The 26,809-nt window shown below is 43.0% G+C and overlaps 1 protein-coding gene across 4 annotated transcripts in view; it reads right to left on the minus strand.

Moving 5' to 3' along the window:
- PLA2G4A (phospholipase A2 group IVA) overlaps positions 1-26,809 on the minus strand; it is a 177,558-nt gene that overhangs the window by 110,483 nt on the left and 40,266 nt on the right. For all 4 annotated transcript variants that reach the window (XM_061634012.1, XM_061634009.1, XM_061634010.1 and 1 more), the window contains one exon: positions 5,223-5,370. In XM_061634012.1, coding sequence (XP_061489996.1) covers positions 5,223-5,255 — 33 coding nt within the window. In that variant the 5' untranslated portion in view covers positions 5,256-5,370. The remainder of the gene's footprint in view (positions 1-5,222; positions 5,371-26,809) is intronic.

Here is a 26,809-nt window from a genome sequence, read left to right on the forward strand (position 1 = left end):
TCCTGCTGCCGGCGAGTTCCAGAGAATCTGAATTCACTATGATGACCCGCCCTCAGAGACTGATGGAACCTGATGTGTTCCTGAACGGTCTAGGGGATTTCCCGGCACAGAAAGCTGATGATCAGCTACCGCTGATAACTTTCTCCTACAAAAAGTGGGGAAAGGAACTAGAGCAGGGGTTCCCAAACTTTTTCCTCATGGACCACATGAAAATTGCTGATGGTCTTGTCAGACCACTTAATGATTCTTCTACCTGTTGTAGCAATTGCAGCAACTGTGCTAGATTTGTCTGATTTTAAATTGTATTTTGATTGCTTCTTTTATTTCTTATATTGTAATTTACTGTATTACAATTTGCATTCCATTGGATTCAAACTGCAACGCAATAAAATAAAATATAAGAATAAAAATGCAACTAAAATCAATATAAATATTTAATGTGGACATGTCGCAGACTACCTGAATGATGTTTGCGGACTACTGGTGGTCCACAGACCATAATTTGGGAACCACTGAACTAGAAAATCAGCTTTCCTTGACTTGATTCTAACCAATGGAGATGACAGGCTGCAATCCAGTACACACTTACCTGGAATTAAGTCCCATTGAACCCAATGGAGCTTACTTCTAAGTATACATGTAATGGATTGCAGCCTTTGTGGATGAAGGGGTAGTTACGGGAACTCTGGGGGGAAATGATCATGTTATACTTGATTTCTTGATTTTAAAGAAAGCAAAAGCTCAGTGTAGCCACTTGTGTATCCTGGACTACAGGAAAGCCAATTTTAATAAACTCGGAACAATGATAAGTAAGGTCCCATGGTAAGCAACCCTAATGAGAAAAGTAGCCCAAGATGGGCGGGAGTTTCTGCAAAAGGAAATTCTAAAAGCACAATGGCAAACAATTCCAACAAGGAAAAAAGACTGAAGACAGCAGAAGAAGCTGATGTGGCTTCATGAAAAGCTTAAGAGATGACCTGAAAACAAAAAAGGACACATAGAGGAAGTGGAAGGTCCCAGTGCAAGGCCAGGCCACAAAGGAAGAGTACCGACAGGTAGCACGGAATTGCAGGAATGGCATCAGACAGGCTAAAGCTGAAAATAAGCTGAGGTTTGCCAGGGATGCTAAAAGCAACAAAAAAGCTTTCTTCAGGTACATTCACAGTAAAAGACAGAAGAAATAAATGGGGGTTCAGCTACTCAGTGAGGATGGCAAAACGATAACAGATGACAAAGAAAGGAATGAAATGCTCAATTCCTACTTTGACTCAGTCTTATCAGTCTATGACGCTCCTGGCAAACGTGAAGGACAAGTTGAAGGGGCAGGATTGCAGCTTGAGATTGATAAACAAATGGTCAAGGAATAACTAATCACTTTGAATAAGTTCAAATCTGCAGGGCCCGATGAACTGCATCCTAGAGTAATGAAGAAACTGGTTGAAGAACTCTTGGAACCACTATCTATTATCTTTGCAAAATCATGGAGGATGACTGAAGTGCTGGATGAATGAAGGAGGGCTAATGTCCCTATCATCAAAAGAGCAAAAAGGAGGAACTGGGGAACTACAGACCAGTCAGCCTGACATCAATCCCTGGGAAAATTCTGGGGCAAATTATAAAGTGGTGATTCTGTAAGCACCTTGAAAACAATGCAATGATTACTAGAAACCAACATCAATTTGTCAAGAACAAACCCCCCAGACTAATCTTATATCATTTTTTGATCAGGCAGCCTCCCTGGTAGACTGTGATAATGCTATGGACATAATATATCACGACTTCAGCAAAGCTTTTGACAAAGTGTCCCATGATATTCTGATTAGCAAGCTAGCTAAATGTGGGCTGGATAGAACAACTATCAGGTGGATCCACAGTTGGCTCCAGAATCCGACTCAAAGAGTGCTTATCAATGGTTCTTTCTCAAAGTAGTAGGAGCTAATGAGTGGCATACTGCAGGGCTCAGTCCTGGGCCCAGTGCTCCTCAACGTTTTTATTAATGACTTCGATGAGAAGGTGTAGGGAATGCTTATCAAACTTGCAGATAATACAAAATTGGGAAGGACAGCTAATACCCTGGAAGACAGGAACAAAATTTAAAGTGATTTTGATAAGCTGAAGCATTGGGCTGAAAACAACAAAGTGAAATTTAACAGGGATAAGTGCAAAGTTCTACATCTAGGAAAAAGAAACAAATGCACAGTTAGAAAATGGAGGATACTTGGCTCAGCAATGCTACATGCGAGAAGGATCTTGGAATTGTGGTTAATCACAAGCTGAATATGAGCTAACAAATGCTACTTTAGGCTGCATTAACAGAAGTATAATTTCCAAATCACATGAAGTACTAGTTTCCCTCTATTTGGCACTGATTAGGCCTCATCTTGAATACTGCACCCAGTTCTGGACACTGCGCTTTAAGAAGGATGCAGACAAACTGGAACAGGTTCAAAGGAGGGCAACAAGGATGATCAGGGTCCTGGAAACAAAGCCCTGTGAGGACAGACTGAAAGAACTGGGCATGTTTAGCCTTGAGAAGAGAAGACTGAGGGGAGATATGATAGCACACTTCAAGTATGTGAAAGGTTGTCAAACAGAGGGCGAGGATCTCTTCTCGAACATCCCACAGTTCAGGACACAGAATAATGGGCTCAAGTTACAGGAAGCCAGATTTCGGCTGAACATCAGGAAATTAGAGCGGTATGACAATAGAACCAATTACCTAACAAGGTGGTGGGCACTCCAGACTGGGAGACATTCAAGAGACAGCTGGAAAGCCACTTGTCAGAGGAAGAACTCGCAGCCAGGGGGGCCCTGGAGCCCCACAGCGGGAGTCGGGGCCCCAGCAACAGCACCCCCAGCGGCAGCAAGAGCCCCGCTGCCAGCGCCACCAGCAGTGCTGCCGGCACCAGCAGGCCCGCCGACACCGTTCCCCGCGAAACACACCCCCTCCTCTCTCCGGCCCTGCAGCGGCCTTGGCTCGGTCTCAGGCATGCAGGCAAGGCCGGTGGTGGCGAAGGCAGCAGCAGCAGCAGCAGCAGCTCTTCCAGGGATGCAACACCAGCTGCCGGTCAGCGGATACAGTACGCCATCACCAGCCAGAGTGCAGACAGAGGCCCCCCAGAGCCAAGCCACACTATTCCTGGCCTGAGCTGCAAGCCGTTGCCGTCTCGGACTGGTGTGCCACCCCTTGGAATGGCTGAGGGCTCAGGCGAGACGGAGAGCCTTTCCTGGACATTTTTTCCCTTAAATTTATGTTATTTGTTATTTACTTTAATCTCTGTAAACTGTATTGTTTTTATTGATGTATTTTTATTGATGTATTTTTATTGATGTATTTTTATATCTGTGTTTATTTTTCCTTGTAAGCTCCCTTGAGGGCCTTTGGCCAAAAGGCAGGGTATAAATAAATTTAACACAACATAATATAACATAATTTATCTTGGATTCCTGCATTTAACAGGGGGTTGGACTCGATGGCTTTATAGGACCCTTCCAATTCTACTATTCTGTGACTCCATGAAATATCTTCCTATAGATCTGGTGGGAGTAAGATCCCACATGGTAATTTCAGTAAAAGTACATCTGCATCAGAGGGTGTAAAAAAGTATTTGCCCATAATCCAAGCAGACAAAAGTCAACCAAACAATTTCGTTAAAAGCCTTAACTCAAAATTAGTAATGCATAAACAATAATTAATTTGCTGAGTTCCCTCTTCCATCCCACTGAATAAAGGACAAAGGGAGATCCATAGGTATTCCACAAAGGGCTACCAACTTATTTCTTTAAAGATTTTTTTTTAACCAACTGATTACTCAGTGGGCATTCCTCACAAGCTGAAGTGCAGTTTCCTGATCTCTGACTGAAAAATTATGTCTCAGCCATATAGAGCTGTAAAGGCCCAGAATAAAAACACAGACATTTATAAGAAAAAGGGGTGTTTCCATTCCCACCCACCCAAGTTTTTTTCCAATTTTTCCAGAAATTTTGGGGGAGCTTGAAAGAAGCTCCTATGAAATCACTGAAAGGTCAGATTTTCTGTTTATTTTGAGTGCAATATAAAGCAGTGTTTTGCAAAGTTCAGCCCATATAGTTTCATACTATCACGTTTTATGTAATTCATGATTTAATTAGCTTCATACTATTATGTTTTGTGTAATTCATAATTTAATTTCTGTCGCTCTGATACATTCTGAACAAATCACTCTGTAAACAGGTCTGAGATAGAGGATTCACCACCAATATTCTGTATAAACTCTTCAAGGTCTATGTCAGATGTGCATGTATAATATTATTAATTAGGTTTTTCCCACCTCAGCAAAATGGTACACCGATCTTCTAACATGTGGAAGCATTTCCACATTTCATGTCCTTCCCAGGTGAAAGTGTCTGCAGTAATGCACTTTCTTTGTTTATCACAAAATGTATTTATTTATTGTTTTTAACATTAATTTTTTTCTCAAGTGCTGGGTATATTTGCAATTTTGCTTGCACAAAACTAAGCCATTTATACTTTAAATTTCATAAATATGGCAACTAGTACAATTTTATATTTTAAGTTACAAATGATCCAGTAAGTAAGTTCAGCATATATTTCAGTTTTCCCCAGAATTTACACTTCTGCCACAGGCTATTCTTCCATGGTTTCAAAATTTCCAGAGATTTTACTTCTCTAAATCTGAACTGCACCCATTTATTGCAACTGAGCCCCATCAACTTCATCTGTCTTAGGTTTTATTGCCTGAAGGAAGGTCATTTGCTAGTTTTCAATACAAGACTCACAAGTCTCATTCGCAGAAAATCTGAGAAAGCGTATTCCTGAAACATAACAGCAAGATGCTCTTCCAGTACCCTGAAGTCTTTGCTTACTGTCAGCTCACCAACTAATCATTTTAATTTGCAATTAAAGTTTTGGTTACCTAGTTACACTCTAGTACAGAATTTGTCTTTCTTGACTTATCAGCTTTCTTTTTACAGAGTTCTTTCTATACCTTATCTTCAGAAATATGCAAACGGTGGCCAGCTGAGGTATTTTTTCCCCTTTCTCAATATCCTTAAAATACATTTTCATCATTTTTTTTCAGATTGTTCATAGTTCACCCAAAATTCACATTGCAAAATGTTTACATACACAGTTGCTAACTTGGCAAGCCTCATTAAAATAATCTGTTGCAAAACAGCAACAACTTGTTGCACTTTTTCCAAGGCAATGGAAACCAATTTACCATAATTTGCTGATAAGGATCTATACTGGTCATTTTGGTTTCAGTAAGTTGAGCCTGGGACAGAGGATGAGTGATGTTATTGTCTGCTGATGTAATCTTCTTTCACACTGGTCTGCCTCCAACTTGAATTCAAGCAGTCTTCTAAGGGCTGTATAATAAAACAAGCAAAAAAAAAACCTTTTTACATTCTGCAACACATATCTAGATAAATATCATACCCCCATACCCCCCCCTCCAAAAAAGTCCTCCTGTGCCAAACCAAATTGCTTTTGGGTTTAGGGGAAGACAGAAAAGGCACTGAAGGAACAAGGCAAAAAACAGTCCACAGCCAGTAAAGGAGGGGTAAGAGCAAGAGATTACTCATTCAGACTAGCAAACAACCCTAACTCAGAGGTAGGGATGTGCTACAATTCTGCCCAATTCGGTTTTGGTACCAAATATTCCATTAATTCGTTTATTCTCTATTGTTGTGGATTGGATTTTTATGTAGCAATTTTCCACAGCTACTTTCAAAAACAGATTTTTTTTAAAAAAAAATGTGCCTCTAAAAATTGATATTAATAATTTTATTGATATCCCTTTTCATTGATTGATATTTCCTTTAAAATTCTTATTTCCTTTAAAAATATTGATATTAACATCAATTATTTTGCAAGAGAAAGAAATGGATCAGTAGAAGCAACAGCTAGCTGACAAAAAACAAACTCGAATCAACATTGGCCTGTTAGATCAAGAGAATGCTTTCGAACCGGAACCAGCACTGGCGCACGGATCTTATCCCTACCCAAAAGTCTTTAAAACCATCAGAGAGTACACCCCAGCTCCTCCAGCTTAACAGTCTGAAGAAACTTCTTTGATAGTGTGTGGTTCGTCACCCTGCAGTTCCTTCCTCTGTCAAGAGTTGGGCTCAGAAGCTGGATCCTGACCTGCTATCTTTCAGGTTGCTAGTTTAAAAGCCAGGCTGGGCTTCCGTTCCAATGCCTCATTTTCCTCTCTTCCTTGGAAGGAGGCTTTGCACAATTCAAGCTTTAGTTCAACTAATCAGGAAAGAGCCTTCTGGCAATTATGTCCACTTCCTCAAATTTATGGAATTCAGGCTGTAAACCTAACCGTGCTTACTAAGAAGGATTTTTAAAAATTATTTTTAAATGGTTTTGTATAATTTTGTAGTCCTCTGAGGACGGGCCTTGGGGCCCAAACACATAAGATTTGAAAAGGATATTTTGCATTTAAGATTATTTTTAGTGATATTTCCTTTTGCTTTTTTAACAGTACAAGGCAAGGGTAGCCAACATTGTCCCCTCCAGATGTTGGAGTACAACTCCCATCATCTCTGACAATTGGCCGTGCTTGCTGGGACTGATGGGAGATGTGATCTAACAGCATACAGAAGATATAACTTTGGCTACAAAGTTTGGTACAAGGATTCAGCACTCTTTGTTCTGCAAAGTTGCTACAGCAAACACAAAAGCGTGTGCCATGAGAGTTCAAATGATACTCCCAGGTCAGAAACATCCTAAACCCTGAGATTTCAGGAGTGGGCCCGAGTGATGTCTAGGAGGCAGGCCCGAGAGATATGATGGGGGCAGGCCCAAGCAAAGTCATTAAGCATGATACGTTAAGCATCAACCACAGCTGCTTGGAGCATACAATTCAAACAAAAACATTTCTCTGATTGGAAATTAAGATAGAAATCTTAGCTAATAGATGGATCCTGGGTAGGGAACATTAAATCTAGCCTACTTCGGCTATGGGGCGGTATACAAATGCAATAAATAAATAAATACTTCCTTCTGGCAAGAAGGGTTTAAGTGCCCTCAGGCCAGGCCCCAGAAGGCCATTGTAGAAAGAAAGGAGCCTGATGTTGGGGAGATGTTAGATGGGAGCCCTCAGGAGTAGAGGTGGATGCCCCTGAAGGCTGCAATTCTAAACACACTTACTAAGGGACTAAACCCCATAGAACTCAATAGGACTTATTTCTGAGTAGATAAGGTTTGGATTGTGCTGTTGGTAAAGCTTGACTAGGGATCCTCTGCAAAGATATCCATATCCAAGCAGGGTTGCCAACCCCCTGTGTGGAATGCCCTGCCCCTACCTTTTAACATGGCTGCACCAAACTTCTTTACAGATTTGACCCTTCATTTCAGAAAGAGATCTGAGAAATGAGTAAGAGTAAGAAGATTCTCTATTCTTTTCTGCCTACCCTGTGGGCTGCTATAAAATCACTTTGACAGCCAACCCAATTCCAGTGAGTAATAACTGACACAGAGAAAACACACATGGTTTGGTCTACCTTCACAGGCAGCAGCTTGGGAAAAACAACAATTGCAGCCACACTTCCCAGTATGTGAATTCTTTTTTACCACTATTGGGCAAGAAACAAACAGCCATACAACCAACAAGGTGCATTTTCAGGGGGTTGAGCTGAGCACATGGAACCACTGTTGTTGCTTCTATGGATGTAACGGAGTAAAGTTAAAGGTAAATAAAATGCAAATAGAAAAAGAAAAACAAAAGACAGTAATGATTCCTAAACGCACTACCATACCAACCACAGCAAAATTCCTATGAGTAAGTCAGAAAACTCATCATCCCACAACCAGTCAGGATTCCTAACCAAAAACCAAAACTAAAAAAATCCTGGCAGCCAGTCAGGGTCACAACATCCCCATGCAGCACAACCTGACCCAGAGGCTGAAGTTAGTGCAGAAAGCTGTGGCACGATTGCTGACATGATCCTATCAGCACATAATACCTTTGCTCTGAAATCTGCAGTGGTTGCTGATTTGCTACCAGACCAAGTATAAAGTGTGCTTTCCATGTTACGGGTGCCACATAGTACTTGTTCTGCTCTTGTAAGAAATCAGTCCTTTAGTGTGGCAACACCTACACTTTGGAACTCCTTGCCTATTGACATTAGGCAGACACCTTCATTGAACTCTTTTCAGCACCTGCTAAAAGCATGTTTGCTTAGGAAAGCCTACCCAGGCATGTAGAAGCTATTGTGTTTTTTATCTGTTTTTAACTCATTGTTGGTTTTATTATTTTGAATTTTTTAAATACCTGTCTCTAAATATTTTTGCCAATAATTATATTGTTTTAATTCATTCTGTAAACTGCTTTGAGGTTTTACAATAGTGTTTTATTTAAAGCTTTTATATAATACATAAATAAATTTTGTGGCCCTTGAGTCTCTTTCTACTTTTACAAAGGAATCTGCCTTACACCAACTCAGGCCAGTTGGTACCATCTACTCAGTACTGATGACATGAACTAGCATTGGCTTAAACATACACACACAACCCAGGAGCTCCCAAAACACACACAGGATCATGAGCTGCATAAGAACCTCCCTGATGTGTTAATCATCTATTTGCAGAGAGATGTTGCTTTTTTTCTTAATGCAAGAGTCCAATCAAATTGGTATCACAGAGAGAGAGGGGGGGGAAGAGAGGGAGAGAGTCTGAAAATGTACAGTCCTGTTTTCCAACACCAGTTGGATACAGCGTTGGACTTGAACCCAGATTCAAATCCTCACTCAGCCATGAAGCCCACTGGGTGACCTTAGACCAGTCACAGTCTTTTAGCCTGACATGTCTCACAGGGTTGGTGTAAGGATGAAATGGAAAAGGGGAGAGCCATGTGCACCACCTTGAGCTCCTTGGAGGAAAAGAGGAATGTTAATGCAATAATAAATAAATTTCAGCTGCAATGCCTGGACCCCAGCCTGAGCTACCCTGCTGAGCTTTTTTTAAAAAAAAAAAATCAAAAAGCAGCATAGTGGTGGTGGTAGAGATGCTAGATCGTGAAGACAATAGGGTGGATAGATTGAGGAGGGGCGACTAGTGCTGTTAGGCCTTGGGATGATCATCAGAACTAATGCTGTGGCTTGGGTGCCCTAGGGCATGCATGCATTCAGGCACATGGGAGGGGGGACGCCCTCAAATGCCACAGCATCTTAGAGATAGAGATGGGGAAGTGTAGTAGGAAGAGTGGGATGCTGGCAGATGGGGAGCGAGTGTGTCACGAGCTTTGTCAGGCTGGCTAGAGGCAAGATCTGGGCAACAACGCTAATAAGAATAATTTTTTAAAGGAGGTGGCAGCAAAGCAGGAGTGAAGAAAGGCAGATAGGCTGGCTGCCAGCAAGGAAGGAAGGAAGCAAGCAGCCTCGCTTCTTTCTGCAAAAGTGCTCCCCTCTCTTCTGAGCAAGGGGGGGGGTCATCAGCAGTGGCAGTGGGGAGGAGATGGGAGTCAGTGGTAGTGACCCCCTCTTTTTCCTGGTAGCTCCACTCTCAGCCTCCTTCAGCGTCTGCCACATGTTTTATAGGCAACCGCCTGTCCTCGGCGCATCTGAGAGATGCTCTGGCGCTTCAACAAAAGTCCTCCCCTCTAGTTCTGAGCAAGCAGGGGTGCCATCCCCAGCGTCAGTGGGAGCAGACACCATCTACAGAGTAAACACTTTTTTAAAAATAATCATTATTTACAACTCCCTCTGGATTAGTTCCCAGCCCCCACGTTGGGAACCTCTATTCTAGAACACAGAGAGCTTTTTCCTGATAAGTCATGTGAAGTTGTCAACGTGTGGTAAGGGCAGTGATGCCAGAAACATCCAATATAACATTCTTAACAGGAACCTTATTGGGACAAAGCTACATGAAACATTTGTGTCTGAAAGTATCATCAAAGCACAAAATTACTGAATTTGCGAAGCTGTGACAGGAGAAGATCTACGTGTCAGCCACATACTGACCTCAAAGAGACACTTAGGAAGTATGAGATCTCAACTCTCCCAAGATCTCTCTTTACTCTAGATAGAAACAAGCTCTCCTTGCAAGTCAAGTCCCACACGTTCCCAGTTCCGAGGATTTTCTCCCACTCTGTGTAGCCTTCTAAATATGGAATGTGACTCTGAGCAGGAAAGCATATATGCACATTCAAGGAAAATGCACAAGTTCTTTGCGTGTGAATTATAATCACATACCACTGGGCAGTTCTAAATTTTCCTTTAAAAAATCCCTGGTCTGAACCAGAGGGAATCTGTTCCTAGGACAACTCCCTGCCACTTTACATTGGGTTTCAACAGTGCTGCTCCCTGCAGCTTCGTATTTCCATGCTTTTGAAACTTTTATTATTACAGCAAACACAAATAGTGGTACATCATACAATGGTTTTTACTTCCTGGTGTTTTTAAACAGCAAATACTTTGTTTGGTGATGTTGCAAAGAGTCATAAGTTAAAACAATAATGGAAAGGTTAAGGGGAACAAGCAGACACCTTCCGTGTCAGCCGTAAGGCAAGATGCAAAATTATAATAACACATTTCAGGAAACGTCAAAACCCACACAAAATGGATCATGATATTATGCCATCCAAATGGATTCTAGCATCTCTACCACATTTCCAGGTACTAGAGATAATGGCTTATGACCCCACCCCCTATGTCCCATCTGTTCACCCTCCCCAGCAATTTTACCTAGATTCTGGAAAAAATGGAAATGGGCTGCCTTCAAGTCAATCCTGACTTATGGCGACCTACGAATAGGGATTTCATGGTAAGTGGTATTCAGAGGGGGTTTCCCATTGCCTCCCTCTGAGGCAGAGAGACAGTGACTGGCCCAAGGTCACCCAGTGAGCTTCATGGCTGTGTGGGGATTCGAACCCTAGTCTCCCAGGTCGTAGTCCAACACCTTAACCACTATACCACGCTGGCTCTCCATAAACAACTGAAGACATTTCCATTTCAACAAGTCTTTCCAGCTGGATGAAAAGATATCTCCCTTAAATGTTTATTTTGCATTGTTTTTACACCTATCTTCAGTTTTTGCATTGTGTTTGTAAATGAAATAGAAAATAGCCTGGAATGGTATAGACTCTTCCAGCCTTGACATATTCAGCTTTGTTCAAGACTATACTTCCTGGTGTTAGGATGCTGCCTGCCCATGAATCACACACAACTATCACCCGTTAGAATAAGTGATGGTCACCTGGCCTATAATAATTAAACCTCAAATCTAAGGAAGTTATCAAAGCACTTCATGTGTGTTATCATAGCTGTGCTTATGGAAATAGACTGCCTTCAAGTTGATCCCGACTTATGGCGACCCTATGAATAGGGTTTTAACGGTAAGCTGTATTCAGAGGGGGTTTACCAGTGTCTCCCGCTGAGGCTGGTCCTCCTCAGCTGGCCAGGGCCTGCTCAGCTTGCCACAGCTGCACAAGCCAGCCCCTTCCTTGCCCGCAGCTGCCAGCTGGGGGGCAACCAGGCTCCTTGGGACTATGCAGCTTGCCCACAGCTGCACAGGTGGCAGGGAAGCCCTACCAAATTTTAATTACAGCTGCAATTCTAAAACACACATGCTACATAGCAAATCCCACTGAACAGTGGGACTTATTTCCACAGGATTGTGTTGTAAGGCATGGTAAAAAAAAAAAAAAAGGGTTCCCCACAGTTTCACCATAAAGATGAGAAAAATATTAACCAAGCCATACGAAAAACAAATAATCCACATACTTACCATTAAATATTTGTTTTACTATTTACTTATTCAATTTATATCCTGCCTTTCTTTTTTACAAGGCAGGTAACAGCGTCAATAAAATGGTACTTGTTGATGCTTGCAATATCTACTGAAATTTTTTAAAAATTAAATTGTTTATTTATTATTACATTTATCTCTTGCTCCTTGATTTACAACAGAGTGGGGAACCTCTGCCCCTCCCCAGATACTTTTGGACCAATACCTATCATCCCCACCCAGTATGGTTGGGGGGGGAATGGGGACCTGTAGTCCAACAGCATTTGGAAGGCCACACGTTCCTCGTCCCAGCTTATAGAAAACATTTTTTATCAATTCTACTGCTTAGTTTGATACTGTTTAATTCTACTTTTTAGTCTACTTTTGTTTTTAATCATTTTTAATGTTTTAATTACTTGTTTAAATGTCTTGATTATTTTAATTTTTTTTGTAAACCGCTTAGAGGTTTTTCACACAATCAAGTGGTATATAAACATTGTTAAATAAATAAAATGAAATAAATTCCGAGTTACATTCTCCCATCAGCTATGGCTGAAATGCTATTGAGAATTTGATCAGCATGGCTAAGGAATCGGATCAGGAGCTTCATCATTCCCTTTGTACTGCAATCTGTAAAAGAGTGAGAAGAACATAGCTTTCCCCTTCCTCACATTGGTCTTTCCCTAGCAAATGGAAATTGGCCCATTTACATGGGGAACAGCTGAAGCACTGGGGGACTAGAGAAGACCTGCCCTGGGAGTGAGTATCTGAGCATCTGGGTGCTTGCTTGCTCGCTCCTCTGGGTTGCTGTCTCTTGACTGCAAGGACTGGGACCCCCTGCCTGACCATAACTCCAGAGAGAGGGTGCAGTAAATCGTGGAGCCTCTTGCGTCAGCTCTTGGCTGGGTCAGGGGGCATAAAAGCCTCACAGTCCTTGGGTGGCGCGTCTGCGACTGGCGAGGTCACCACCAAAGGGGCAACACCAAAGGGGGTTGACCCTTGCGGATTCCCTTAGGGAGTTCCAAGGGTGAGGGTGCTTCCCCCTTCTATTTCTTTTAACCAATCTAGGGGAGATTGATAGTGGGGAGGTCGTATGGTGCATATGTATTTCCTGCACAAGGTGAGAGAGCCTGTCCAGTGAACTGAACGACAGGAAAAAGTCGCCAGATGCCTTCAGAGTGCGACTGGCAGAAGTTTGGCCCTCCCTGAGTGTGAGACGGGAGGGGAGCAGATGTGCTCTGTGTGAAAGATATTGAATGGGTCTGACTGTCCCCAATTCTCTGGGATAACTGGTTTTGTTGGTGGGCTCCTGTTGGGTTCATATCAGGTATTTAGGAGGAGTCTTAGTAAAGAGGAACATGGGTGATGCCACCCCTATTTCAGTTACCATGGGCAGAGGGAGGTATACCCATGGGGAGGTGGGGAGCTATCATAGAAGTCGAAGACAAGGCCAGCTACACCTTGTTCCTTGCTGCCACTCCTCTCACAGACAAGGGTTCCTCATTGCTCGTCTGCTGTGCCCACTTGCATGTGTGTGCTGTTGTTTAATCAGTACACGATAAGACCACACGAACCCATGATTTGACTGTGGATGAAGGTGCCAATTTGGTGTGCATTACCAAGACCTGGGTGGGTGAGCTGGGAGGAGTTGATCTGACCCAGCTTTGCCCAACTGGATACTCAGTGCAACACCGGCACAGGCTGCAGGGATGGGGGGAGGAGTTGCTGTGATCTACAGAACTTCCATCCCTGTCACCAGGAAACCACTCTGTCTTGGAGCTGGCTGGTGTTTGGCCAAGGAGACAGTAAACTAGAGCTGGTGGTGGTGTACTGTCCATCCTGTTGCCCAGCGGCTTCTCTGACCAAGCTAGCAGAGGTCGTCTCGGGTGTGGTATTGGAAGACCCCGGAACAATAGTCCTGGGTGATTTCAATGTCCATGCTGAGGCTGCCTCCAGTGTTCAAGCTCGGGACTTCATGGCCTCCATGACGACCATGGGGCTGTCTCAAGATGTCACTGGTCCAACGCACAGGGCAGGGCACACCCTCAACTTGGTTTTGTTTGAAATGGAAGAAGGGGCGATCTGGAGATAGGGGGTGGATGTTACCCCACTGTCATGGTCAGATCACTTCCTGATGAAGTGCAGACTTATGGCTCTGATCATCCCCTGGAGGGGTGGTGGACAGATTAATATGGTCCACCCATGGAAACTAATGGAATCCACAGGATTCCTGAATGCCCTGGGGGAGTTCCCACTAGATAGAGCAGGTGACCCTGTTGAAGCCCTTATCACGCTGTGGAACAGTGAGGAGTGTCAGGTTCTTGACACCGTTGCCCCCGAGCGCCCTCTCCAGCATTGTTGAGCCAAGTTGCATCTTGGTACACCACTGAGCTAAGGAGAATGAAACAGGCTGGACGACGGCTAGAGCACAAGTGGTGAAAGACTTGCTGTGTGGCTGATCGGGCACAAGTAAGACATCATAACTGTGCCTGCTGTGTGGTTGTGAGGTCAGCAAAGAAGGCCCACTTCTCTGCCATCATCGCATCCTCAAGTAGCCATTAGGTGGAGCTTTTCCGTATTGTCAGGGGTCTGTTGACATCAACTCCAGCAAATGGAGTTTTAGACCCTTTGCAGACCCATTGTAAATTATTTGCAGGGCACTATGAAGGTAAAGTTGCTTGCCCCCATAGCAATCTTGATGCCCCTCATCTACTGTAGTACCCAATGAGGTGTACAGTGAAATGTCTGCTGCAACTTCTTGGGAATCGTTTCAGTTGATGTGGCCTGATGATGTGAACAAGGTGCATGCAACAATGCAGCCAGCAAAATATCCTCTTGACCCTTGCCGTTCTTGGCTTATTAAAATCGGCCAAAGGGGTTTGACCGAGTGGATTCAGGGTGTGGTCAACACATCATTGTGGGAGGGAGTGGCTCCAGCCACCATGAAAGAGACAGTGATCCAACCGCTCCTGAAAAAGCCCACCCTGGACCCATTGGTTTGTGACAACTACCGACCAGTTGCAAATACCCCCTTTTTAGGGAAGGTGATTGAGTGGGTTGTGGCACAGCAATTGCAAGTACTCTTGCATGAAATAGATTATCTTGACCCATCCCAGTCTGGGTTCAGGCCTGGTTATGGGACTGAATTGGCCTTGGTCGCCCTGATGGATGACCTTTATTGGGAGAAGGACAGGGGGAGTGCGACTGTTATTCTTACTTGATCTCTCTGCAGCTTTTGATACCATTGACCATGGCATCCTTCTGGGCCAACTTGTTGAGATGGGTATTGGAGGAACTGTTTTACAGTGGTTCCGATCCTATCCCCAGGGTCGTTCTCAGAGAATAGCATTGGGCAATTGTCTTTCAGCCCCCTGGCAGTTGTGCTGTGGGGTGCCGCAGGGTACCATCTTGTCCCCCATGCTGTTTAAAATCTATATGAAGCCCTTGGGAGCAGTCATCAGGAGATTTGGGGCAAGGTGTCAGCAGTATGCTGACAATACACAGCTCTATTTCTCTGTAACATCTGAAATAGGAGAGGCCGTGCAAGCCCTGGACCACTGTCTGGACTCTGTGGTGAAGAGCTCCAAAAAGACGTCTCCAAACTGAGTGAATGGGCGGAAAAATGGCAAATGCAATTCAATATAAACAAGTGTAAAATTATGCATATTGGAGCAAAAAATCTTAATTTCACATATACGCTCATGGGATCTGAACTGGCGGTGACCGACCAGAAGAGAGACCTCAGGGTTGTAGTGGACAGCACAATGAAAATGTCGACCCAGTGTGCGGCAGCTGTGAAAAAGGCAAATTCCATGCTAGCGATAATTAGGAAAGGTATTGAAAATAAAACAGCCGATATCATAATGCCGTTGTATAAATCTATGGTGCGGCCGCATTTGGAATACTGTGTACAGTTCTGGTCGCCTCATCTCAAAAAGGATATTATAGAGTTGGAAAAGGTTCAGAAGAGGGCAACCAGAATGATCAAGGGGATGGAGCGACTCCCTTATGAGGAAAGGTTGCAGCATTTGGGGCTTTTTAGTTTAGAGAACAGGCGGGTCAGAGGAGACATGATAGAAGTGTATAAAATTATGCATGGCATTGAGAAAGTGGATAGCAAAAAGTTCTTCTCCCTCTCTCATAATACTAGAACTCGTGGACATTCAAAGAAGCTGAATGTTGGAAGATTCAGGACAGACAAAAGGAAGTACTTCTTTACTCAGCACATAGTTAAACTATGGAATTTGCTCCCACAAGATGCAGTAATGGCCACCAGCTTGGATGGCTTTAAAAGAAGATTAGACAAATTCATGGAGGACAGGGCTATCAATGGCTACTAGCTGTGATGGCTGTGCTCTGCCACCCTAGTCAGAGGCAGCATGCTTCTGAAAACCAGTTGCCAGAAGCCTCAGGAGGGGAGAGTGTTCTTGCACTCGGGTCCTGCTTGCGGGCTTCCCCCAGGCACCTGGTTGGCCACTGTGAGAACAGGATACTGGACTAGATGGGCCACTGGCCTGATCCAGCAGGCTCTTCTTATGTTCTTATGTTCTTATGTGGGCTGGATGAGGGCCAATAAACTGAGTCCGCATCCTAACAAGACAGAGACACTGTGGCTTGGTGGTTCCCGCATTCGGATAATTGGTCAGTTGCCTGCTTTGGATGGGGTCATACTCCCTCTGAAAGAGCAGGTCCGTAGTCTGGGGGTGCTCCTGCATCCATCTGACCTCAGGTGACCCAGGTGACCTCAGTGGCTAGGAGTGCCTTTTACCAGCTTCAGTTGGTAAGACAGCCACAGCCATTTCCGGACCTGAATAGCCTAACCACTGATGTCCATGCACTGGTAACCTCCAGGCTGGATTACTGTATGTGGGGCTACCCTTGAGGTTGGTCCTGAAGCTGCAGCTGGTGCAAAATCCGGCTGCAAGACTGCTCACTGGGACAGGGTATCACCAACATGTCACCCCACTGATGAAAGAATTGCACTGGCTACCTATTAGCTACCGGGCTAAGTTCAAGATCCTAGTTTTTGTGTACAAAGCCCTATACAGTTTGAGACTAGGATACCTGAAAGACCATCTTATCCCTATGAAGGGAAAGAGACTCTGTCATCAGGGAGGGCTGTTTCCACCTGCTTTGCCCCATCCTCCAGCCCTGGAAACCTTCAAATGCAGCTTCTTTCAGAAGACTTTCTGGCCCTTTGGGTTGAGCTATGGGGATCGAGGGGATGGAAGAGATTTTTGTATCAGCTTGGGGGTTAATTTTTAAATATTTTTGCTTTGGCTTTGTTGTTGAGCTTTATGCTCGTTTATACCTTGTTGTCTATTTTTTCTTAATGTTTTAGTGATTATACTTTTTCTTATGGTTTGTGCTTCAGCATTTGGACTGTTTGTGTGAACCACTTTGAGCACATATGTATATGTGGAAAATGCGGTATATAAATAAATTGAATAAGAATAAATAATAATATGCCCAGTCAATCACTGCGCTCTGCAGGTGAGGGCTTCCTGCAGATACCATCTCATCAGGAGGTCCATTCCGCACAACATAGGAAACGGGCCTTCAGGGTAGTGGCACCCACCCTTTGGAATTCCCTCCCCTTAAATATTAGACAGGCACCATCCCTGTTATCTTTTCGGTGCCTACTGAAGATCTTCCTCTGTCAACAAGCCTTTTAAGACCTTCTCCCAGTCTCCACCTGTGTTGGAATTGCTTCTTAAGATGTTTTTAACACTTTTTTAAAAAATGTTTTTAAAGATTTTTGTTTTAATATATTTTAAAGTCTGTTATTATGATGTTTTAGAGTGTTTTTAGTGTTTTTGTTTGCTGCCCTGGGCTCCTACTGGGAAGAAGGGCAGGATATAAATCTAATAAACGATAAATAAATAAACAAGGTGGGGTAAAGAGCAGAGGTTGGACTGATCCTCCCCTCCAACAGCAGCAGAGCCAACTGGCAACATTGTCTGTAGGGTGAGATAATTTGGGTGACATTAGCACTCAAACACAGACGTTGGAGGGACAGTGTTCTAGGAGCTCCGCCCAGGAGAGATTTCTCACTCACCGGTCCTGGAATGTTGGGCCTCTCTTTTGTCTCTTGTTTGTAATATCTCAGGTAGACCAGAGCATGTGTTCCACTGATATGAAGCCTTGCTGCTAGATGTCACCAACTTCAGTATGAAGTCTGACAACTCATTAAGGGGGTCAGCATATGTGTCAAAATGTACTTCAAGCTACTCTGAACTGGCCATCCCTTGGTTAGATCCTTCCAATTCCTTTACTCTGGCTATTCCTTTTTAATTTATATCTGTAACATGTATACATTGAAAATACATTAATCCAAGTGAAGTTGGGGACAACTGAGTCCACATAACCGGGGGGGGGCAAAATAAAACATGGAAAAGGGGGAGCAGGCTAGTTCCTCCAAAAAATAATACAAATGGTGTCTAGTTACTTCATAACTCAGGTTCTATAAATGCTAGAAACTTAGTCTTTATTTTAAAATGAAAGCTAAGAATCTGGGGATTATGATTAATTGAGGGAGAACATCCCCCCCCGATGCACATACTGGGAACTCCAGATAATCTTTTGGCTAGTGTCAAGTGGTTAAGCAAATGCTACTTTTATTACAAGCTAGCTTCATCAGTGGATGATCTTGTACTTATTTCACAGCCATATTCAGATGAAAAAGTGCTTTATACACATGAAGTTCTCAGTATCCTCTGTAAACTTTTTATATGCTTGGCCCATTCCATTTCTATGACATTGTTCCCATGTGGATGCACCATATATTCACATAGATGAAAGCAGCACAAAGACCATTTAATCTGACTCCATTTTATGGGAGGGTCATCTACCTATGCACCAATAGCCACAATCCCAGCTAGCATGCTACAGATAAAGAGCTGATGTATTCCAGAGAGGTGGCTCCAAGTCAAACTTCCTCCAGGCAAATCAGCAAACAAACTTGATGGTTAATATCAACCAGTTCCCAAGATCTCTTTCCCCATCCGTCAGTCCCTATCTGATAACAAAACTGTTTGTTCAGCCAGAAGACATGGCCTTACATGTTTCGTAATGTTGAATTTCATTTCAGGACTCCAGTTCCTGGGGCCACCCATTTCATCCTTTTATGTATTCATAATAAAATGGCTCCTGCATTTGGCCGTCATTCACAGAGTTGACACCCCCCGCAGCAACAGTTTTTCTTCCTTTGACAATTCCCTATATAGTATGATTTATTTATACCATGGCAAGATATATGGTGATACTCCCAAGAAGACTGCAATATAAAATTTGACAGTTGCAAGAGAAGGAGAGGAGGACAAGAGAGAATGTGCAAATGCAGTGACATGTTGTACAGAGTGAACGCATGAACTTACACCCTCCTGTAAAGTAAGAAAGTCTGTAAAGTGCTCTTTGGGTCATTTGCTCTTCAGTTTTACTTCCACCACTTTTCCTTTTAAAACTTCCTGGGTCTTGCCAGAAAAGAGATCCAGAGCTGTGATTTGAAATTTGGGGGAGGGGGAAAGGGGAGAGACTCTCAGCAACTCTCACCATGTTTAGAGGCAGCCAGAATCCATTCTACAATTCCTAGCACCTCTCCTTGAAACTTTAGACTTTGAGCATGGGTGAACTGGCTAGGCAACCAGGTAAAACCAGGGCTGGATTAAGCTGAGGAGGGCCCCTAGGCTGATTGGTGTTTGGGGGGCCCTTCTCCTCTTAGGCACGCATGCGTATCTCCCTACATGAACCTGTCCGGGATTTGAGATCTTCAGGTGAGGCCCTTCTTGTGTTCCCCACACCTTCGCAAGCACATATGACGCGGACACGAGATAGGGCTTTTTCGGTGGCCGCCCCTAGGCTGTGGAACTCCCTTCCGAGTGAGGTGCAATCAGCTCCCTCCCTGCCGTCTTTCCGGCAACAAGTAAAGACTGTTTTATTTCAACGGGCATTTGGGATAGAGAACAACCAGGATTAAGCGTCATAGGTCTGGTGACTACATTATATGATTTTATTATTTTAAATTGTCCGCTGTTTTTAACCTATATTTTATGGTTTTAATTTTTCTCATAGTTTAATTCTTTTTTAATAGTATACTTCTGTATGTTTTAATTGGTGTTGTTTTTAGTTGTAAGCCGCTCTGAGTCCTATTATTATTATTGGAAAAAGGGCGGGGTAGAAATAAAGTTCATTATTATTATTATTATTATTATCATCATCATCATCATCAACCAAGATGGTGGCAGGGGCTTCAGCCCCCTAGGGAAACCTTGGCCGCCATCTTGATTGATGGCAAACCATAAAAACAGCGGAGAAAAGGTAAGTGAAGTGGGGGGATGGCAGGCGGTTCGGAAGCTCTTGTCCCGCGATCCAGAGCTCCTGTCCTGCTTCTGCGGATTGCGGAAGGAGAGTGGAGGGCCCTCTGTAGCTCAAGGGGCCCTCGGGCCAGTGCCCCACGGGCCCCCAAGAGCTTCGGGCCCCTAGGCTTCAGCCTACTAAGCCTAATGGATAATCCAGCCCTGGGTAAGACAGATTCTATGGCTAGACAAAAATGAAATAATCTTCAGGGTTCAAGTCAAAATAACAGATTTATATCAATCAGTATAAGAGAGTGGAGTGGAGAACATAAGAACCTGCATGAAAAGAAAAGGCATATATTTGCTAACTGTGGAAGGCAGACTAAGCAAGTTACAAAGTGTCTTCAGCTGACATACAAAGCAGCCTGAGTCGTCCTAGGCAATTCACAAAATGCATTTAAGGGAAAGAGATAAAGAAAACATACTCTTTTTCTCTCCGGAGATGCGTGGGAGGGCTTGCCAGGTAGAAAGGGGATCAGCAAATCAAGGAAAGCCAGCTCTCCTCTGCATCCCTGAGATTCATCGGTACACAAAGGGAATTTGATCACTAACACTTGCCAACAGCCGGCAAGGCAAGAGAAGAGGTGTGAATGGGGCCAAATTCCCCTTTTGATATTTCCTGTCAGCTGGAGTGGGAACATCCTCTGTGGATCTAAAGAGGATGCTTCAAATGTGATTTGCTGTATCCTAGATATTTATTATTTATTTTATTTATTTATTTCAACAATTAATATACCTCTTAACACTGTAGTTTCTAAGCGGTGTACAGTGAGGTTACAGAAGAGCTACAACAGAGATCAAATCAGTTAAAATTAACCATAAAATCAAGGAAAGTAGGGAATCTTACTTAAAATGCATGCGGAAATAAACAAGCCTTCACCAAGTGCCAGAAGTGCAACAGGGCAGGAGTGGATCATGAAGAGTTTTAGGGTCCCACTGGTTTTCTTCAAGGGACAGAAAGACAGGGGAGTTGTATTTGGTTACGCATATACTTAAGACTTGGTTGGGTTTGAAGATGGTGGGGTTAACCAAGAGCTTTACAGAAACAGTGGGGTGTTTAGCTGGGCACTTCCTTGGCAAAGCAAAAGGTCAAAAGATTGGAGATAGTCCAAAATGGAGGTTACAAATGTTGGAATAAGTAGAACTGCAAAGATCTTTAAAGGTGATGTAGTGACATCAGAAGTAGAAGACCACATCAGGTCTCTCCAGGATGAAGAATAGATTAAATCGACAAGAAAACAACTTTTATTGTACTTGAGCACCATCAGACTGAAAGGAAGTCCAATGCCTGAATAACATTCCTCCAGGCATGGTATCACATGTAATTGCTGAAGTATACAATCCTCATGGCAGTACAAAATCTAAGTGTTTTATATACTGAATATCCATGAAGCTGAATGGCATGATATTCATGACAGACAAAAGGGCAGGCTTTAGTCTGACCCCGCAGGGTTCTTCTTAGGTTCTTACTGTATGGTCCTATGTTCACCTGCAGCAGCTTAGTAAACCTTACAAGCAACCAAGTACAGAAGGTCAATAATGTACTATTCCCTTATCACACATGAGTCTTAGAGAGATGGTTTGCTTAAGGCCACCTACTGAGTTCATGGCAGAGGAGAGAGTTTAACCAAGGATGACTTGATTCATAGCTTCATCTCTTATCATTGCAACACCAACTCTGCATCATAGACAGGGGCGGGTGGAAGATATATCACTAGATGATTTGCATCATATCAGCAAGAATTTCTGATTTTCAGTTGGCAGCAACAAAATGCCTCCCCTGCTCTGCCCTAAACTCTACCGCTGAAATGAAAAAAAAGCTTGCAGTAATCAGGAGTGCAACTGTGTGTGGAAAGGCTGTGACTGCCATTCAGTTTTGGGACTCAAAACAAAATCCTGGGCTCAAGATCCTATGTCTATGTCTTTCGCACTAGGCTCAAGTTGATGGATCTCAGGATCCAGTATAAGACAAAGTAGATCCCACAAAGCTAAAGTTTGCCTGCCCCTACTCTGGCATCATACTCCAGCATATGAACCTGCAGATGGAATAGTGTTTGCTCTCCTCAATTGTTCCCATTATCTTATAAGGCAATCTACACAGGATACAATCGGGACAACTATTAGCGAAGGAAGAAAACCTGCTTCCCCTCGAGAAACATGGGGCACCAGAGGGTTGCCCAAGTATATACCTACACACAAAATACATATGCAGAAAGCTTACAGAGAGTGTGCAGACGTACTGTACTCCCATGAGTCATGCAACATATAGACCTCTCTATTTTCCCCTGTATGTCATAAAGATGGGCATTTTGAGCACTGCAAAATCACAATTAATTCTTAACAACTGGATTAGTGTTATGTTTCACACTCACACCTTGAGTGCGAGTGTCACCTTGGGTGTGAGTGTCACCTTGGGGACCAAACTAGGTGACAATTAAGCAGACACTAGTTGAATTTATTCAATTGTGCAGAACCAATGGGCCACAGAGTGCACTCAGCAGGCCCCAAATTCCTCCCCCTAGGATTGACCTCTCTCCCCTTCTGTGAAGTGGGAACTGCAGTGACATCTCACAGGGTTGCTATGAGAATATAAACAATAGTTGCAAAACTGTAGTTCAAAAGTGTTAGGGTAGGGATAATTAGCCATAACAAGACTAAATGTTTTTCTCCTCACAGCAGAGCTTGACCAAAGACAATAGCAGGAACGCCTTTGTACGTCATGCATCGTTCAGAACTTCTGTTCATTGTGACTCAACACGGACATTACTTTGAAGATATATTTTTGGTTTTATTGAGTATGATGTGATGCCCTTGGCCAGAATCCGTAATTAAAAAATAAGCTAGTCTTATTCCCATTAGGTAGTATTAAACATATGAATATTCTAAATGATGTCTATATGGTTGGAAAGGAAATATATGTCGGTGGGAAAGGTAAACAATAAAGGGAATGCCCTTTATAGTAGTCATTTATTGTGAAGTATTATTACAACTGTTTGGCAACTTCTCAATAATAATCTAAACCCATGGAAATATTTACTTGTATTATTTGAAGTATTCCACCCTAAGCTAGAAACTCAAAACAGGCAATCGTGTTAAAAATAGTAAACGCATTAAGGGACCACAAACCATGTCCTTCCTCTCCCTGCAACACTAACTTATATTCTCAGTTGAAGTAATCAAGCAAGAGCTTGATGGCATTATCTACATTTTGCCTTTGCAGGACAGTTATCGCTGTCATATTGCTCTACCGTGCTTGCTTCCTCACCCCCACCCAGAGTTCTGTTTATGTATGAAAGCATCTGTCCATGTGCTAAGGCTGTATTTATTTAATCCCAACTTTTCTTCAAGGAACTCAAAGTGGTGTACATGATTCTCCCTTCTCCATGTTATCCTCACAACAACCCTGTGAGGCAGGTTAGGCTGAAAGACAGTGATTGGCCCAAGGTCATCCAGTGAGCTTCAGGACTGAGTGGGAATTCAAACCCTGGTCTCCCAGCTCGTAGTCCAACCATTACACCACTCTGGCTCGCTGCATTATTACAGCCATTGGGAAGTGCTGTTGATCTATTTAAGGCAGGATGGAACAATTTGGGAACCAATCACCATGGAGTGCATGGGGGCGCTAGCCACGCTGCTAAACTAGCAAAACTTGACCCTTACATTGCTTCAAAAAAGTGTTCAGAGTAGGGCTCTATCAAACATCCAGAAGAAGGCAATGTTGTAAATATGGACTGGTCTCCACTGATGCCTATTTATTTATTTAAGAATTATTTTGTAGCCTGCCCTTCATCATATGATCCCAAGATGGATTTACAGTTAAAAACATAGAACAAGTCCAACAGTAAAGACCGGGAAAAAATAACACATCCAGAAAGATCTGTCATAAAATGTGCACAAAGGCACCCATGGCTGCTCATGGACAGGTCTTTTACCTGGCACCTTAACACCAAAAGCATTAGCATAAGTTGTGCTTTCAGGAAGAGGGCATTCCATAATCGAGGCACAATCATGGAGAATGTCCTATCCCACATCACCCCCTGCTCCATCTACCTCCCCAGTAGTAGGACAATGAAAAGGGCCTCACCTCTAGATCTAAGGACACAGTCTGGGAGATACTTTGGTTCCAAGCCATTTGGGGTTTTATTGGTCAGCACCAGCACCTTAAATTCAGCTCAGAAGCATATAAGCAACAACAGCAGATCTTTTGGGATTAGTGCCTTCCACTCCAGACCGTACTCCGGCAGTTTTATACTAACTGCACATAACAACACTTATTTTTTTAGGCACCATGAATGTTCACACTTGATCTGAAAAGGGTGCACTCCACGATGATGTAGTATTCCATCATTCCATGATGAGAAGGCCCGTCTTTATGGGCCCAGTCTGAAGGCGGTACAGCAGGTGGCAACATAAGATTGGGCCTTTTCAGGGATGGCTCCCCGACTGTGGAATGCTCTCCCCAGAGAAGAGTGACTAGCACCTTTGCTATCAACCTTTAGGCACCAGGTGAAGATGTTCTTATTCTCCCAAGCATTTTGCTCTTAATTGGTGTTCACCTGTTAGTTGGGTGAGGTAGGATGTTACCTTTTTATGTTATTGCAGGATGAGTACTTTTAGCTAATGTTTTATTTTCTGATGTATTTTAAATTTGGTACTGTATGCTTTTTTTTAAAAAAAAGTCACTTTGAGACCATTTTGAGACCATGAAAAATTCTCAACTGGAAGAACACAAAAGATACTTAACATTATGAAGTACTTCCGGAAGTGAGATAATAGATGAGGGTGAATATACTGAAGCTCAATCCAGATAAAACAGAATTAATGATAGTAAACCACTCAATAGACCAGCTGGCTGGGGATGTGTCTGGATTGAATGGGGTCACACTTCTCTGTAAAGATCAGGTTCACAGCTTGGACTGCAAGGCTCACAATTGTGGCCTGAAGCTGAAATGCCAACTACGCTTGCTTTGGAATCATAGAAACTTGACCACCATTGTTCGTGTTATGGTGATTCAGCACCATGCTCTATATAGGGTTGCCAGTGGCGTCACTAGGGTTGGTGTCACCTGGTGCGGTAACTCATGGTGTCACCCCCATGGACCTCCTCCCGTACCAGACCATACAGAATCCTTAGTAATGTTTTTTGTACTAATGTTACTCATAAATCGTAATTCCCGTATATCACTGAATGTAATGGCAATAGTAGTGACATAAACAACTAGCAAAATTAAAATTACACCTTTAAATTACAATATCATATGCACAGCCCAAATTCTTGCTCTTATCACTAATGGGAGTTAATTATCTTGCATATGCCCATAGTAGATTTTCAGATACTTTCAGACCCTCAGCAATTTTCCAGTGGTCTATGTAGAAGAAAACTTTGGGAACCCCCGGTATAAGACATCTGCTTATGTCCCTATGCTGCTCTCACCCCTCATTTAGGTGTCTGGGATGCATGCGTGTGGACATACCTCCTTACAGTTATGGAAAGTGATTCTTAATAATAAGTCTCCAGACACAAAGTTACATAGGTATTTATCAGTTGTTTAGTAGAAAATTCAGAAGTGCAGAGTCCCTTCATGATAGTTGCAGCCACATACACCCTTTTTTACTCCTGGATTAAGAATGAGATCTTTGTTAATGCATTCTCTCACAACAACAAACATCTCGAGGAGCCAATCAGCATGTAAGTGGAGAGCGTTAGCAATTGAGAAGAGTCTTCTCAGTGGCTGACTCACCTCCTTTCACTCTGATTGGCTCCAATCAGCAGGAAAGGCAAGGAAGCATATTAGAAGACTCTTGTCAGTGACTAACACACTCCCTTTTCATGCTGACTGTAGGATGCTTGGAAACATAGGGACCCTGCTCCCAAAACAGCAGAGGGACTAAGATCCCCTGGGCGACTACCCTCCTGGTGCTTATGGACATGACCGTAATATATTTTGTGACGTGCAAGTTCGACATTATTTATTAAGTGTGCTTAGGATTACACTGATGGCATTCCCAAATATGTACTTTCACACAGACTTTGGTTTTCCATAACACAATGTTTGTCCAAGCCTCCACACTTGGGGGGGGCACTACTTGCACACCCCTTCCATAAGCACATCAAAGTTGGATACACACCTGAACCAAGACCCAGACAAAAGGGCACTCAAAACAAAAAGGTAACTACAGTGGCTGAGTAGATCTTGTACAGTGGTTATACTGACTGGGCAGCCATTGTCCTTCACATTTTACAAAATACTTTTTCCTATACAAAGATTAAATTTCTGTGTATGAAAAAGTAATATATGAAGTGGTCTCAACAGTGAGAAAAGTAAACAAGTGAATGGTGATCCAAATGTTTTTCATTCTCACGTTATGAAGCTAGCTGCAGCGTAGACTGAAAAAACAGCACCCAAGCCACCATTCAATACGTGCACGTGTTCTTTCAGACATTAATCTACAGGTCTCAAAAAGTAATGTGTGACAAAGTCCTCAAACACCTTATAACATGCCTCAGACATGGTCTCTTGTTCTACCAGCATGCCTTCACACCATCACTTTGCCAAAACATAAGGATAGCTAAATTGCTTTTAGGGAGGTTCACAATTATGATTTCCTATTTATTTAATCTAAAAATATTTAAAATACATAAAAACAGCCAGGGGAAGATATTGGAGAAATATAAAATAAATTCAAATTAAAAAGGGGGGGAGGTGAAGAGACCTTA

Source organism: Rhineura floridana, chromosome 6 (assembly GCF_030035675.1).
Source record: "Rhineura floridana isolate rRhiFlo1 chromosome 6, rRhiFlo1.hap2, whole genome shotgun sequence".
Lineage (NCBI taxonomy): Eukaryota > Metazoa > Chordata > Lepidosauria > Squamata > Rhineuridae > Rhineura > Rhineura floridana.